Source organism: Trichosurus vulpecula, chromosome 1, assembly GCF_011100635.1.
Source record: "Trichosurus vulpecula isolate mTriVul1 chromosome 1, mTriVul1.pri, whole genome shotgun sequence".
Taxonomy (NCBI): domain Eukaryota; kingdom Metazoa; phylum Chordata; class Mammalia; order Diprotodontia; family Phalangeridae; genus Trichosurus; species Trichosurus vulpecula.
Window position 1 is genome coordinate 419,316,074 of NC_050573.1, and position 14,947 is coordinate 419,331,020.

Consider the following 14,947-nt stretch of genomic DNA (forward strand, 5'->3'; position numbering starts at 1 on the left):
GCTTCCTAGTGTAGATACGGGAATATTGATCAGTGAAGATTCAGATAGGTGGACCTTTAAAAGAAAGCTTTTCTCAGATGTCCTAGCTTGAATTAGCATAATTAAACTTCTGGTCAATGTCATTCATCCCTGTAATTTGCAACAAAGTCCTTGATTGATTCCTTCTGTCCCTTTAACTACTGCATTTTTATAGTTAGTATACATCTTCAGCTTGTCTTCTGTTTTTGGCGTTAAGCAATCTAATCTGTTTTTCCTTAATCCTTTTTGATATTTTTGATTTGGAAGCATGTTCAAAAAGAGGTGACCAAGGTGATGAGCGGACTCAAATCTGTGCATTATGAAAATTGGTTGAAGGAGCTTAATATATTTAACCCGAATAAATAACCTTCACATGTTTAAAGAGTTTCTCATGAAAGAGGAATCAGACTTAATTTACTTTGGTCTTGGAATGCAAAACTGGGACAAATAAGTAGAATTGATATGGAGGCAGATTTTGGCTCAGTTTGAGGAAAACTGATAGTTATACAGAAGAAGTGAGATTGTCTTCTTTGAAGTGTCTTCTGTCACTGGTTATCTTTAACTTGTTGGGGAATTATTTGTAGAAGGATTGGCATGCTGGGGAAGAAGTTGGATTAGATGACTTTTGAGATTTCTTCCAGCTCTTTTTGTATAGTGACATTGGTATTTATAGAGCTCATATGTGGATTTTTTTTTTATAAAGTAGCAATAGGTTTAATACTATTTTAAATTCAGGTTTGCTCCTGAGCCTTTTGTTTTACTTTGCAGAGTTAGTAGAATGCTTGCCTTTTGGCTGATCATTTATAAGAGATTTTTTAAAAAAACGTATTATGGATTTAATTCTGTCTGAACTTCTGCAGATGCCAGTGATCAGTCTTCTAAGAGAGAAAATCTATCCACAATGGGTGGCTTTGGACCTGGAAAGGGTTTTGGAAACAGAGGTAATGACCTAGTCAGGAATACTTACTTGCTAGGCATATATGATAGTTACCCCCAAATTTTATTAATGCATAGATAGTAGAGATAGAAGGTTGCAGTGTAATAGTTTCTTTTTGTGTACAGTAAGTTCTATAATAAAATAATAAGTTCCTAAAAATGTGTTATACAAAGTCCAATAAAACCTACAGAACATGGGGGAAAGTGGGGTTTCTGAGTGCAACACTCAAAAACTTCATCAGTGACACATAAAAAGGTAGGAACCCAATAAAAACAGCACAGTTTATGCATTTTACATTATTAAGAAATACACAAATACTACAATAAGTAGTGATAGTGTCAGCAGACTTGGGCTACTACTGCTCAACCACTGGGGTTCCTAGAGGGCCTCAAATGCCGATTGGCAAAGTTGAATTCCTTTGGGTGGGGGTAGGGCTTTTGTGGGCTGAAACTGATCTGGGCCTCAGTAATTGTGGAAAGTGGGGTAAGGAAGTAGATTAGACAACTTCAGTCCGCAACTCGTAGTTTTCTAGAAGATATACAATAAATATGGCACTTTATATTGAAAAAGACCAAAGTTTGCTTGTGGAAATGGGTATTAGAAAGGTGGTGTTTTGTCAGTTATTGTGAAGTAGTACAGTTTTCTGAGTTTGCTTGATGTTTCTTGAAGACAAAATTGAAAATAAGCAGAAAAAAATTCATGTTAAGCTCAAATCATTCTCTAATATATCAATTTCATTGGAACAAATCCACATTTTCGAGAGAGAGAGAGAGAGAGAGAGAGAGACAGAGAGAGGTGCCCCATAAGTAAATGTTGAATAAGTTCAGATTGCACTAATGATTTATTTTGTTATAATTATCTTCATTTTTCCTACAAAAAAGCTTGTTTAGAGAGAAAGCACTTGTTTATTTGCCTAAAAATGAAACTTTGGAAGCACTTAGAAGTTTTCATATGTGAATTACATAAAACATATACTTACATCACTGCCACATGAATATTTTTACCTGTGACTCATATAGTTGGAAAGAGATATGATAGTGCTTATTATCCCCAAAAGTACTGTGTTTTGACTACTTATTAACAGAACAACAGACCAAATAACTTCTAATAATTTGTATCTTTTTGTATTTTTCCCTAGGTTTTTCAAGTAACAAATTTGAAGAAGGTGATAGCTCTAGCTTTTGGAGAGGTAACTTAAATCTTATGATTGTGAATAATTCCCGTTGTTTGAAATTTAGGTTATATGTTGAAGAGAAATTAAGAGTTAGCTAAGTTTTTCTGTCTGCAGTTTACCTTTGCTGAGATGATTTAAAAAGTTGATATTGAAATGACTTTGTTTTCCTCTCAGTGGAAACTCAGGAATACTATTCTGGAAAAGATTTATGATTATGTGTTGTAAAAGATCAGTCTGTATAGGTAGGGCAGTTTGGGTTAGTGAATAGTGTGTTGGATTTGAAATGAGGAAGATCTGATTTCACATTCTACCTCTGTTACTTAATAGTGTGCCTGTGAACAAGTCAATTAGCATCTGTTTTTTAATCTATTAAAGATACTACCTTTGTCACCTCTATCAAAGGATAGTTGTGAGATTGAAATGAAGTCATGTTTGTAAATAGGCTTTACAAACTAAAAGTGCTATTTTAAATGTCAGTTAATCATTTTTCTGGGCTTCCTTATCTATAAAATGAGGAGGTTGATGAGATAACTCCCTGCATCCCTTCTAAATTTGTGATCATAAAACTGATCTGTGGATACAACCCTTTCAATATGTTGTATTACCAAAATGAGACTACAGATTCAAAAATAAAAATCTAACTTTGATGTTTAGAAATCTTTTGGTTTCAGATTGGCCTTATGCTAATCATTGAAGAGCATATAGATCATGGGAAATCATCACTGTCTGTAAGATTGTAATTAATTCCAATGAGACGTTTCACATTGTCTTCCACTTTTTCATTCCTTTGGTTCTGTTTGATAATATCTTGATTTCTCACAAAGTCACTGGCTTCCACTTGCTGCAGTCTAATTTTTAAGGTAGTATTTTCTTCAGTGGTCTTTTGGACCTCCTTTTCCATTTGGCTAATTCTGCCTTTCAAGGCATTCTTCTCCTCATTGGCTTTTTGGAGCTCTTTTGTCATTTGAGTTAGTCTATTTTTTAAGGTGTTGTTTTCTTCAGTATATTTTTCAGTATATTTTTGGGTCTCCTTTAGCAAGTCATTGACTTGTTTTTCATGGTTTTCTCACATCCTTCTCATTTCTCTTCCCAATTTTCCTCTACTTCTCTAACTTGCTTTTCCAAATCCTTTTTGAGCTCTTCCATGGCCTGAGACCAATTCATGTTTTTCTTGGAGACTTTTGTTGTAGGCTCTTTGACTTTGTTGACTTCTTCTGGCTGTACATTTTGGTCTTCTTTGTCACCAAAGAAAGATTCCAGAGTCTGAGACTGAATCTGGGTGTGTTTTCGCTGCCTGGCCATATTCCCAGCCAACTGACTTGACCCTTGAGTTTTTCAGTAGGGTACGACTGCTTGTAGAGTTAAGAGAACTATGTTCCAAGCCTGGGGGGATGCACCAGCTCTGCCACACCAGCACTCCTCATTCCCCAAGAACCCCCAACCTGGACTGGACTTAGATCTTCATCAGGCTCTTCACTCCTGCTCTGATCTGCCTCTTAATTTCTCCCACCAGGTGGGCCTGGGGCCAGAAGCAACTGCAGCTGTAGTTCTGTAGCTGCCCCACCTCCTCTGTCCCCAGGGCAGTGGCTGAACCACGAACTCCTTTATAACTGTCCCCAGCAACTTTTCCCACTAACCTTCTTTGTTGTCTTTGGTGTTTGTGGGTTGAGAAGTCTGGTAACTGCTGCAGCTCACTGATTCAGGGCGCTAGGGCCCGCTCCGCCTGGCTCCTGGTCTGGTTGGTCTGCGCCGTCCACGCTGGGCTCTGCTCCGCTCCGCTCCATTCCCAGCTCTGTGCGGGATAGACCTCACCCAGAGACCATCCAGGCTCTCCTGGGCTGTAGCCCTGCTTCCCTCTGCTATTTTCTGCGTTCTGCAGTTCTAGAATTGGTTCAGAGCCATTTTTTATAGGTTTTTGGAGGGTCTCAGTGGGGAGCTCACACTAGTCCCTGCTTTCCAGCTGCCATCTTGGCTCTGCCCCCAGCCCCTTGATTTTGTCCAATTGTAATTAATTCCAAAGACACTTTTACCGTACCCAAGTTTTGGGAGTTGGTGTGTAAAATGAGCTTGAAAAAGGGAGGAATTGATGGAAGAATGATCATAGATGGGTGACCTCGAGAATCGAGTGAGCAGTGTTGAGATCTCATCTTTCTATGCCCATGGCAATGTATATAAAAATAGTGTTATTTGTAATAGAGAATTGGAGCAGCTAGGTGGTGTGGTAGATAGAGTGCCAAGGCTGGAGTGAGCAAGATTCATCTTCCTGAGTTCATATCTGGCCTCAGAAACTTACTAGATGTGTGACCCTGGGCAAGTCATTTAACCCTGTTTGTCTCAGTTTCCTCATCTGTAAAATGGGCTAGAAGGAAATGGCAAACCACTCCCCGCAAATTGGGTCAAGAATACCACTGAAAATGACTAAACAACAACAACAACAACAACAGAGAATTGACATTTGGGCCTTGGGGGAGAATTTTAATGATTTTTTCTTTTATTCTTTAGACACTCTGCTAATCTCTATTCCTTAAGCTATCTATGATGCCACATTTCTACTCATTTATTTCCTTATGCTTCCTGAGCCACTTTTTGCAGAAATTTGAGTTTTCCCACTATCTTGGCCTAAGGGATATGTGTGTGTATATGTGCATGTGTATGTATGTATGTATAAATGTGTATAAATAGGTGTGTGTGTGTGTGTGTGTGTGTATACACACATACAAATGCTGATTGGTAACTTTTATAGATAAGCATGATTTTCCATGATTCATATGTTCTTAAATGATTAATATGGAAACAACCTAAGACCATATCTTCTTTTCTTCCTTTTGTTTCCCTCCCAATCCTCTAATCATAAATTAAATGTCTGGTTAGAATTGTCTTGATTCTTTGTGGCATGCTATTGAGGAGAGGGTTAGGTTTCAGGTTAGGAGATTTTTTTTTCCTGTGGATCTAATTGTTTGGTTTAAACCATGCTGATCATGGACAGTTGCAAGAGTTACTTTACCTACTTTCTATTTTTTTTTGGAATTTTATCATTTTTATTTAATATTTTAGTTTTCAACACTGATTTCCACAAGATTTTGAATTACAAATTTTCTCCCAATTTGTACCCTCCCCCCCATTCCAAGATGGTATATATTCTGATTACCCAGTCAGCCCTCCCTTCTGTCACCCCACTCTCCCTCATCCTCTTTCCCCTTACTTTCTTGTAGGGCAGGATAGCTTTCTATGCCCCATTCCTTCTATATCTTGTTTCCTAGCTGCATGCAAAACAACTTTTTTTTTGAGCATCTGCTTTTAAAACTTTGAGTTCCAAATTCTCTCCCCTCTTCCCTTCCCACCCACCCTCCCTAGGAAGGCAAGCAGTTCAGCATAGGTCGTCATGTATCATTATGTAAAACACTTCCACAGTACTCATGCTGTGAAAGGCTAACTATAATTCCTTCCATCCTATCCTGTCTCCCTTTATTCAGTTTTCTCCTTTGACCCTGTCCCTTTTCAAAAGTGTTTGTTTTTGATTACCTCTTCCCCCTATCTGTCCTCCCTTCTATCATCCCCCCTTTTTTATTCCTTTCCCCTTACTTTCCTGTAGTGTAAGATAGCCAATTGAGTGTGTATGTTATTCCCTCCTCAGGTCAAATCTTATTAGAGCAAGATTCACTCATTCCTCCTTACCTGCCCCCTTTTTCCTTCCTACAGAACTGCTTTTTCTTGCCACTTTTATGTGAGATAATTTACCCCATTCTATATCTCCCTTTCTCCCTCTCTCAATATATTCCTCTCTCCTTAATTTTATTTTATTTTTTAAGATATTGTCCCTTCATATTCAACTCATCCTGTGCCCTCTGTCTATGTATATGTATATTCCCTTCAACTACCCTAATACTGAGAAGGGTCTCATGAATTACACACATCAAATTTCCATGTAGGAATGTAAACAAAACAATTCAACTTTTAGTCCCTTATGATTTCTTTTTCTTGTTTACCTTTTCATGCTTCTCTTGATTCTTGTGTTTGAAAGTCAAATTTTCTATTCAGCTCTGGTCTTTTCACTGAGAAAGCTTGAAAGTCCTGTATTTTACTGAAAGTCCAAATTTTGCCTTGGAGCATTATACTCAGTTTTGCTGGGTAGGTGATTCTTGGTTTTAATCCTAGCTCCTTTGACCTCCAGAATATCATATTCCATGTCCTTTGATCCCTTAATGTAGAAGCTGCTAGATCTTGTGTTATTCTGATTGTATTTCCACAATATTCAGATTGTTTCTTTCTGGCCACTTGCTGTATTTTCTCCTTGATCTGGGAGCTCTGGAATTTGGGGACAATATTCCTAGGAGTTTTCTTCTTGGGATCTTTTTTGAGAGGCGATCAGTGGATTCTTTAATTTCTGTTTTACCCTTTGTCTCTAGAATATCAGGGTAGTTTTCCTTCATAATTTCTTGAAAGATGATGTCTAGGCTCTTTTTTTGATCATGGCTTTCAGGTAGTCCAATAATTTTTAAATCATCTCTCCTGGATCTATATTCCAGGTCAGTGGTTTTTCCAGTGAGGTGTTTCACATTGTCTTCCGTTTTTTCCTTTCTTTGGTTCTGTTTTATAATTTCTTGATTTCTCATAAAGGCACTAGCTTCCACTTGTTCCAATCTAATGTTTAAGGTAGTATTTTCTACAGTGGTCTTTTGGACCTCCTTTCCCATTTGGCTAATTCTGCCTTTCAAGGCATTCTTCTCCTCATTGGCTTTTTGGAGCTCTTTTGCTGTTTGGGTTAGTCTATTCTTTAAAGTGTTACTTTCTTCAGTATTTTTTTGGGTCTCCTTTAGCAAGTCATTGACTTGTTTTTCGTGGTTTTCTTGCATCACTTTAATTTCTCTTCCCAATTTTTCCTCTACTTCTCTTACTTGCTTTTTCTAAATCCTTTTTGAGCTCTTCCATGGCCTGAGCCCAATTCATATTTTTCTTGGAGGCCTTTGATGTAGACTCTTTGACTTTGTTGACTTTTTCTGGCTGTATGTTTTGATCTTATTTGTCACCAAAAAAGGAATCTAGGGTTTGAGTATGAGTCTGAATCTGAATCTGAGTCCGTTTTCACTGCCTTTTCATGTTCCCAGCCAACTACTTGACCCTTGAACTTTTTGTCAGGGTATGACTGCTTGTAGAGTAGAGAGTACTTTGTCCCAAGCTTTAGGGTCCAAGTGCTGCTGTTTTCAGAGCTACTTCTACTCCACCGTCACTGCAGGTTCTCTTACAGCAGTGCTCCTCCTCCCCCACGAACCACCAACCAAGACCACAATCCAGATCCAAGCAGGGCACAGCAAGATAAAGTGCTCTGATCTGCTGCTAGATTCCTCCCACCATGTGAGCCAGGGACTTGGGAAGCAGCTGATTCTGGAGCTCTGGAAGCAGCCTCAAGAGCTTCCTGCTGCTGCCTCTGCCACCACCGCACCACCTCTGCCACTCCCAGGAATGGGGCAGGACTGCTCTCACCTCCATCCTGCAGTTTCCCACTAACCTGCTCTTTGGTGTTTGTGGGTTGAGAAGTCTGGTAACTGCCACAGCTCAATGATTCATGGCCCAAAGGCCGGTTCTGGCTGGCTCACTCCCAGTCTGATCTGTCCTGGCATGGCCCACTGCTGGGCTGCACTCTGTTCCCAGCATCGTGGGATAGACCCTTCCTGGCGACCATCTAGGCTCTTCTAGGCTGGAGACCTATTTCCCCTGTGCTATTTAGTGGGTTCTGCAGCTCTAGAATTTGTTCAGAGCCATTTTTTACAGGTGTATGGAGGGATGTGGGGGAGAACTTAAGCCAGTCCCTGCTTTCCAGCCACCATCTTGGCTCCACCCCCTTAGTTGCTACCTACTTTCTTAATCTCTGTTAGAGTTCTTTAGAGTTCTTTTTCTTTTGCTCCAATCTAACCACTATTCCCTAATTTCATCCAATGTTTACTCCCTGCTAGTAGTGAATTGTCATTCCATTGGATTACATCTTCTGGATCCTTTTGGGGGGCACTATTTACTTATGAAAAACCCTAGCAGGAATCAGCAGCAAGATCTTATATCCTTCTTGTTAGCCCTAACAGCTAAGGATTCTTTGCAGTAATGAAACAAAATTAAATAAATTATATTTTGCTTTAAATTGCGAAAAGGATGTTGTGAAAAGAAAGTATTTGAGCTTTAAACTGATTGATCTCAACTTATGTTGTAACTATATATGGAGGGGTGAACAAAACACCCTAAGGATCATCTGTGCCATCTATTTCTGTTGCCTAATCCTTTCCCCTGTTCTAAAGAATTATTGGGAAAATTAGCATAGATTTTGAGACACCATGGCAATGTTTCTTAAAAATTTAGAAAAAATTAATACTAGAGAAGTGTAGACATGACCATTTGAACACATTAAGACTGCAGTGGGACTAGGTCACAAACAATGGAATAACAGTTCTCTTTGAAAGTTATGATTTCTTTCAGGTATATTGCTTAAATATGATATGTTCATTTGTCATTTAAGAATCTAATGACTATGAAGATAATCAGACAAGGAGCAGAGGATTGGCCAGGAGAGGAGGTAAGTATATTTTATATTTAGTTATATTTTTATGAATTGTGGTGGTATACCACTGAATTCATTCTAGGTGAGAGAAGCTTTACTTTTCATATACAACCTCCCCCCCACCCCAAACCCTTAGGTAGATGTATTGTAGCAAAACTTTGATTCTTGAAGAACAGAGTGGTAATGAGTTTTAGTGGTGAAGACAACCTTTGCAAGAAAACAATATGCCTTTAACCATGTTTAGCAGGCCCACTTCTGCTTCTGAATTTACTGGAACTTTACTTTTTAGATGTTTGCAGTATTTTTACCAACTGTAGGCTTCAAATCCTCTGAGTCTTCTTCAGATGAGCCCAAGTTGACTTTGCCTCTGAGGATGGATGATAACAAGTTATTTTCTGCTGATGATCAGCAGTCTCTTACCATGTTCAACCACTCAGATTTTTTTAGTATTGATACTGAAGAAAGACTTTATGTAGAATTACTGTGTCTTTATGCAAGCTGTATTGATAGCTTCCGTAATATTTATATGGGGTTTTAAAATTCCTTTTCCAGGTGTATACAGCTACTAAGTATCTAAGCTTAGATTTGAACCTTTGTCTTCTCTAAAAGCAGTGATTCTTCACATTTCTTGTCTTCATGTTTGCCCAGTAGTTTAATAGCAGCTTCTTTTGAGTATTGCCAGCACTTGGGTCCTTAAGTATCCTGAAGATAACTCAGATGCACAGAGCTTTCCTTTGTGAAACATGGAATATGGCCTGTGGATAAAGATGCTCTTCACTTCTAGCCTATCGTTTTAGTAGAGCTCTTGATTTTTGGAACTGTGAAGGACACTGGTACATTCTCACTGGAAGCAACTTAGAATCAGTAGTCTTGAATGTCCATTTGTTTTGAATATAGGTGCCATAGAAACTGAGACCTCTAATGTTGGAAGACTCGAATTCAAATCCAGCCTCACACACTTACTAACTGTGACCTTGGGCAAATCACTTAATTTCCGTTTGCCTCGCTTCCCTCATCTATAAATGGGAATAATGTGAGCACCTACCTCCCAGGGTTGTGACAATCAAATGAGAAAATAATTGTAAAGCACTTAGCACAGTGCCTGCCCCACAGTGCTATAAGAGCACTAACTGTTAAATTATTATTATTGCTGTTATTATGTATAATGTGCAATGACTCTGCATTAGTCTTAGCTGTAGGAAATATGATCCATATTCTGTAACTTGACTGGTTTGAAGAAAAGCAGACCTGTAGTGATGATATGTATGTCAAACTGGAACTGGAACATAATGCAGACTTTGGCTGATGATATCTGGTGATTGACAGTTGGTACTGTGCTTATTTATGCCCTTTTCCAAAAGTGTATCTTTACTTTCACTTCCTGTGGTCTTCCTTTTCATAGCAGAATGTAGATACTATATGAATGAAGGTAGTACCGAGAAGAACTGCCAGGAAGTATGTAGATGTAGGTACAAGCCTAGTTGTCACCACTTCTCTAGGCACTGTGGTTTTGGATCACACTACTAAAGCAAGGACAACTGGGAATTTTTCATCTCAGAATCAATGCCAAATAATCTCGGCGTCCAACATAATTAGAAACCCTGAATTTGGAGAACAACAAGAGCCACTTTTGTGGTCACCAGGTTTTCCAGCAAATCTCCTTACCTTTGACCTACCTCCTTGTCTGTGCTTTTTGTAGAATATTTAGAAATGAGGGGGAAAAGGTAAAAATTTTCTTAATACGAATATCTTTGGTTTAATGTTACCACTAACAACTATATTCAGAGCACTGTGAAGCTTGGAGCTTGGGCTTTATGTGCTTTGAAATAGTGTTTTCTTTTTAAAAGCTTAAACTAGAGAAGAAACTACAATCTGAATTAGCTGGATTTAATTAGATAGTATTGAGATTGATATCAGAGGATATTGTAGGTATTCGTTTAGAGATAAAAAAGAAATAGAGATAACATTAGTAATTCTATGTTTGGGAAGAGGGAAAAGGAGTTGCACAGTTGTGAAGTAATCCTGGAGGGGATGTTCCACCAATTTTCAGGAAACTTAAAAAAAAATACTGTCCAAAAGCATGATAAATTAAGGTAAGAATACAAGTCAGTAGATTTGACAGCACAGATATAGAAAGGAATCTGAAATTTAACTCACCTAGAAATGTGACTAAATTTTAAAGCTTCTGATCAAGGAATCATGCAGGCAGCCAGGAGGAGGCAGTTTACATAAGAACACCAGTTCAACTTGTGTGAGACTAATCGACAAGGACAAGGAATATAAGAGGCTGGAATGTGATTTAAGAGAAATTGAGATATACACCAAAATTACCTGTCTTGTATAACCAAGCATAGTGATCAATCATGAGAATGGATGGCTCTTCAGTGAACTGAAAATTTAATTTATTGCTGTTGTGAATTCTAGAACAGGGAAGGAAGAGCCTTTGATGTGCACATTGACTAAGCAATTGAAGCTGTTGAGTAGTCTGGAATTGAATGCAAGTAAGAAGTAATGGATGACCCAGTGTGCTGTAAGGAGGCGATAAATCTATTCTAGATTTTCTCACACCTTGTAGAAGGGTGAGCGCAGAAGTAGACACTAAGAATTTGGGGAGTAATCTTTTGAGAAGGGAACAGATGGAAGTGGAATCTTTGAAGGACAGAAAGGATAGAGAAAAGGTGAATTCTAGAAATGGAATAATGAAAGTAAAGGTTAATCAAACTAAGATACAGGATATGAGGGAAAGATAACATTTCTGACTAAGTAGTTTTGTAATTTTTTAAAAGTGAAAGTTATTTCTGTGTTTGGTGAGGGCAGATGTGTGATGTGTTAATGCAGGAAATAATGGTGGATTAATAAAACAAAATAACTGATACAAAGAGGTTTGGGTATAGGCCGAATTCTCCAATAAAAAGGAAAAAAAGTGGTAAGATGGATTAGGAATCCAAACCCATTTGTTGATACTTTATTGATTTGATGCTTAGAGTACATCCATTTAAAGCATAGGGATTGATGCACATTTCAAGTGAATGGCTAGAAGAGCTGATATATAGAGTAGCACAAGGGCTTTATGCTTTAGCTAAATCCAAGAAAATTAACAGTATTTTTTTCCAATAAGGCATAACAGATAACAGTGCTAAAGACAAGTGGGAAAACTACATTATAAATAGAGGTGTTGAAGATAAAGGATACTATTAATAAACTTACATGCACAAAATGGCAAATATAGCAGCCATTTTATTAAAGAAAAAGCCAACATATTAAAATGGCCCAGATTATAAAACTAATTCCAGGCTACTTTCATGTTTTTCTGGCAAAGCTTAATGAATCCAAAAGAAAGATAAACAAAGAGGAAATTACAGTTTTGCCCAAAACGTTGGAAAAAACTGGTCAGTGGATGGAAACTTGTGGAAATCTTAGTATGTATTTTTCGGGGTCCCATGGGTGATTAGCTAGAATTAACTATTTGGGCAGGGCAGAAAGGCAGGAATGTTAAAAATCTCCTTTAGAAGCCAAAATAAAATTTTAATCAATAAAGGAAATGGTAAAAGAACAAGAAGTATAGACCTTAATGAAATCTAAAAAAATGATATTAGAGACTAGATCATAGAAACAAAAAAAATAGAGAATATATCAAGAGTTGAGATATTGATAAAGAAGTCTTTATAGGAAAATTTAAATCCCTGAATACTTAACAAAAAAAGATCATGAATTGAGCATGCATTTTATTTTATTTTTTAAAGGTGTTTTATTTATTTTTAGTTTACCACACACGGTTCTACATAGTTTTGAGTTCCAGTTTTTCTCCCCTCCCTCCCCCCTCCCTCCCCAAGACGGCATGAAGTCTCATATAACTGTCATGTATAACTTCGCATTGAATTAATTTATGCTCTAGTCAAGTCGTGGAGAAGAATTTTGACCAATGGAATGAATCACGAGAAAGAAGAAACAGAACCAAAAAAAAAAAAAAACAAACAAGAAAAAAAAAAACCCCAAAAACAAAAACAAAAGAGAAGCAGAAAAGGCGAGCATGTAGTGTGCCTCAGTCTGTATTCAAACTTCTCAGTTCTTTCTCTGAATGAAGATAGCATTCTCCATCGTGAGTCCCCTGGAATTGTCCTTGCCCCTTTAGGTTGCTGAAAGAAGCGCAGTATGTCAGGGTTGGTCCTCACAGAATCCACATATCTGTGGCTGGAGCATGCATTTTAAAGAGTAAAAAACCAAGCTACTTAACAAACCAAAAAACGTTCACATTAGGAAATCTGGAAAGTTAAAAGATGTGAGAAACAGAATTGAAAATAAAGAGACTATAGTAAAGAAGCTGGTACTTTAAACAGTAGTAAAATGAATTAACCATTATTTAAGTTGATTTTAAAAAAGGTGAAACTAAATTTAAAAATAAGGAGAAAAATTAATGCTCAAGAAGTGGTTATTAGAAATTAATATGCCAAATTATATGATAAAAGTAAAAACCTAAACAAAATGCTAAAAAAATTCTAAAAATTATCATAACTGGAAATATATAAACAACTTCATCTCAGAAAAATTGAACCAAACAGAAAAAACCTTAATATCTAGATGCATTTTTAAGTGAATTTTGTGAAAATTTCTTCATCTGAAAACTGCCTGTTCATATCCTTTTTTTAACCTCATTTTCACTTCCTACTTCTTATTCTTCTTCCCTGAAACAAAAGAATCATTTGTAACAAATAACTTGTTAAACAAAACAAATTCATGCATTGGTTGTATTTGAAAATGCTTTGTCTATTTCAGTACCTATAGTTTATGCCATATGTCTGCCAAGATGTGGAAAGCATCCTTCATCAGCAGTCTTTGCAGCCATGACCAGTTACTGCATTAATCAGAGTTTAAGTTTGTCACAGTTGTTTACCTTAACAGTGTTGTAGTTAGTCACTGTATATATTCTCTTGGTTTTGCATATTTCACTCTGTATCAGTTCATACAAGTTTTTCTGATTCTATCCTCTGTCATTTCTGTATCACAATACTTTTATATTCATATTCTTTAATTTGTTCAGCTTCTTCTCAATTGATGGGAACTTTTTTTTTCCAATTCTTTGCTATAACAAAAAATACTACTGTCTTTGATTCCCATGGAGTCATGCCTAGCAGTGGTATGACTCTGCAGTTCAGTAATTTTCAGGGTATACTTCTAAATTCCCTTCCAGAAAGGTAGAACCTTTTTATTTTGCCACCAAAATTACAAGTCCTTTCCTGAATTGTCCTTTTGTTTGTATTTTTTACCAATTTGTTGGGGGGGGGACGACGGTGAGGTAATGCCCCTGAACATTGTTTTAATTTATACTTCTTTTGCTATTGTTGATTTTTTTCATTTTTTCATATATTTATTGGATTCATGTGGTTTTTGGAAGGCTATATTTCTTATGGAAACTGCTATTCCTTTGACCATTATCTGTTGTGGAATAGAACTTACATATTTATATCAATTCCCTGTATATCTTGTCTAGCAGATCTTTATTATGGAAGCTTGATGAATCTTTTTCTTCCTCAGTTGACTACTTCCCTTCTAATTTTAACTGCAGTGGTGATGTTCTGCAAAATCTTTTCAACTTTATGTAATTGAAATCGTGCATTTTATCATTTGTTATCTCATTATCTTTTTAGTTAAGAACTTTCTCTTTGCGGGATAAAAGATCTCTTTTCTCCTAACTTTGTTATATCTAGGTTATATATCCATTTGAAGCTTATTATGGTATATGGCATGAACTTTTTTATTTTCCTGTGCTATTTCTCACTTTTCCTATCATTTTTTCAGAAATTCTGAGTTCTTAACCAGTAGTTGGTATCTTTGGGTTTATTGAACATTATTAGTATTCAGTTTTGATTGCTCCTGAATCTTGGGAATCTGATTTGTTCCAGTGATCTGATTGCTCCTGAATCTTGGGAATCTGATTTGTTCCAGTGATCAACTTTTTTCCCTATTAACTTAAATTGCTAAGACTTTTCCTACCTCCCCTTTTCCCCATAATTTCCCTTGAAATTCTTAACATTTTAACATTCTTTAACATCCAGAGAGGATGAATTGTTATTGTTTCACCTTTGTTATATAAAGTAAATGTTTGGTAGTTTGGTATGTCATTTTTAGTATATTAAGAAGGCCCAACCATGAGCAATTAATGTCTTTTAAGGCTCAAAAAGAGTATTTTGTAATTGTATACATACAGTTTCCATTTATTTTTTGGTAAATTAACTATATTTTACATAATCTGTAATTGTTTCAAACAAAATTTCTG

At 36.9% G+C, this 14,947-nt stretch overlaps 1 protein-coding gene across 6 annotated transcripts in view; it reads left to right on the plus strand.

Annotated features, from left to right (window-relative positions):
• The window catches only part of DDX4 (DEAD-box helicase 4), a 57,974-nt gene that overhangs the window by 10,529 nt on the left and 32,498 nt on the right, over window positions 1-14,947 (plus strand). For 2 of the 6 annotated variants that reach the window (XM_036768323.1, XM_036768341.1), the window contains 3 exons: window positions 879-959; window positions 2,094-2,144; window positions 8,632-8,688. In XM_036768323.1, coding sequence (XP_036624218.1) covers window positions 879-959; window positions 2,094-2,144; window positions 8,632-8,688 — 189 coding nt within the window. The remainder of the gene's footprint in view (window positions 1-878; window positions 960-2,093; window positions 2,145-8,631; window positions 8,689-14,947) is intronic. The other 4 variants (XM_036768332.1, XM_036768326.1, XM_036768330.1 and 1 more) reach the window with 3 other exon arrangements.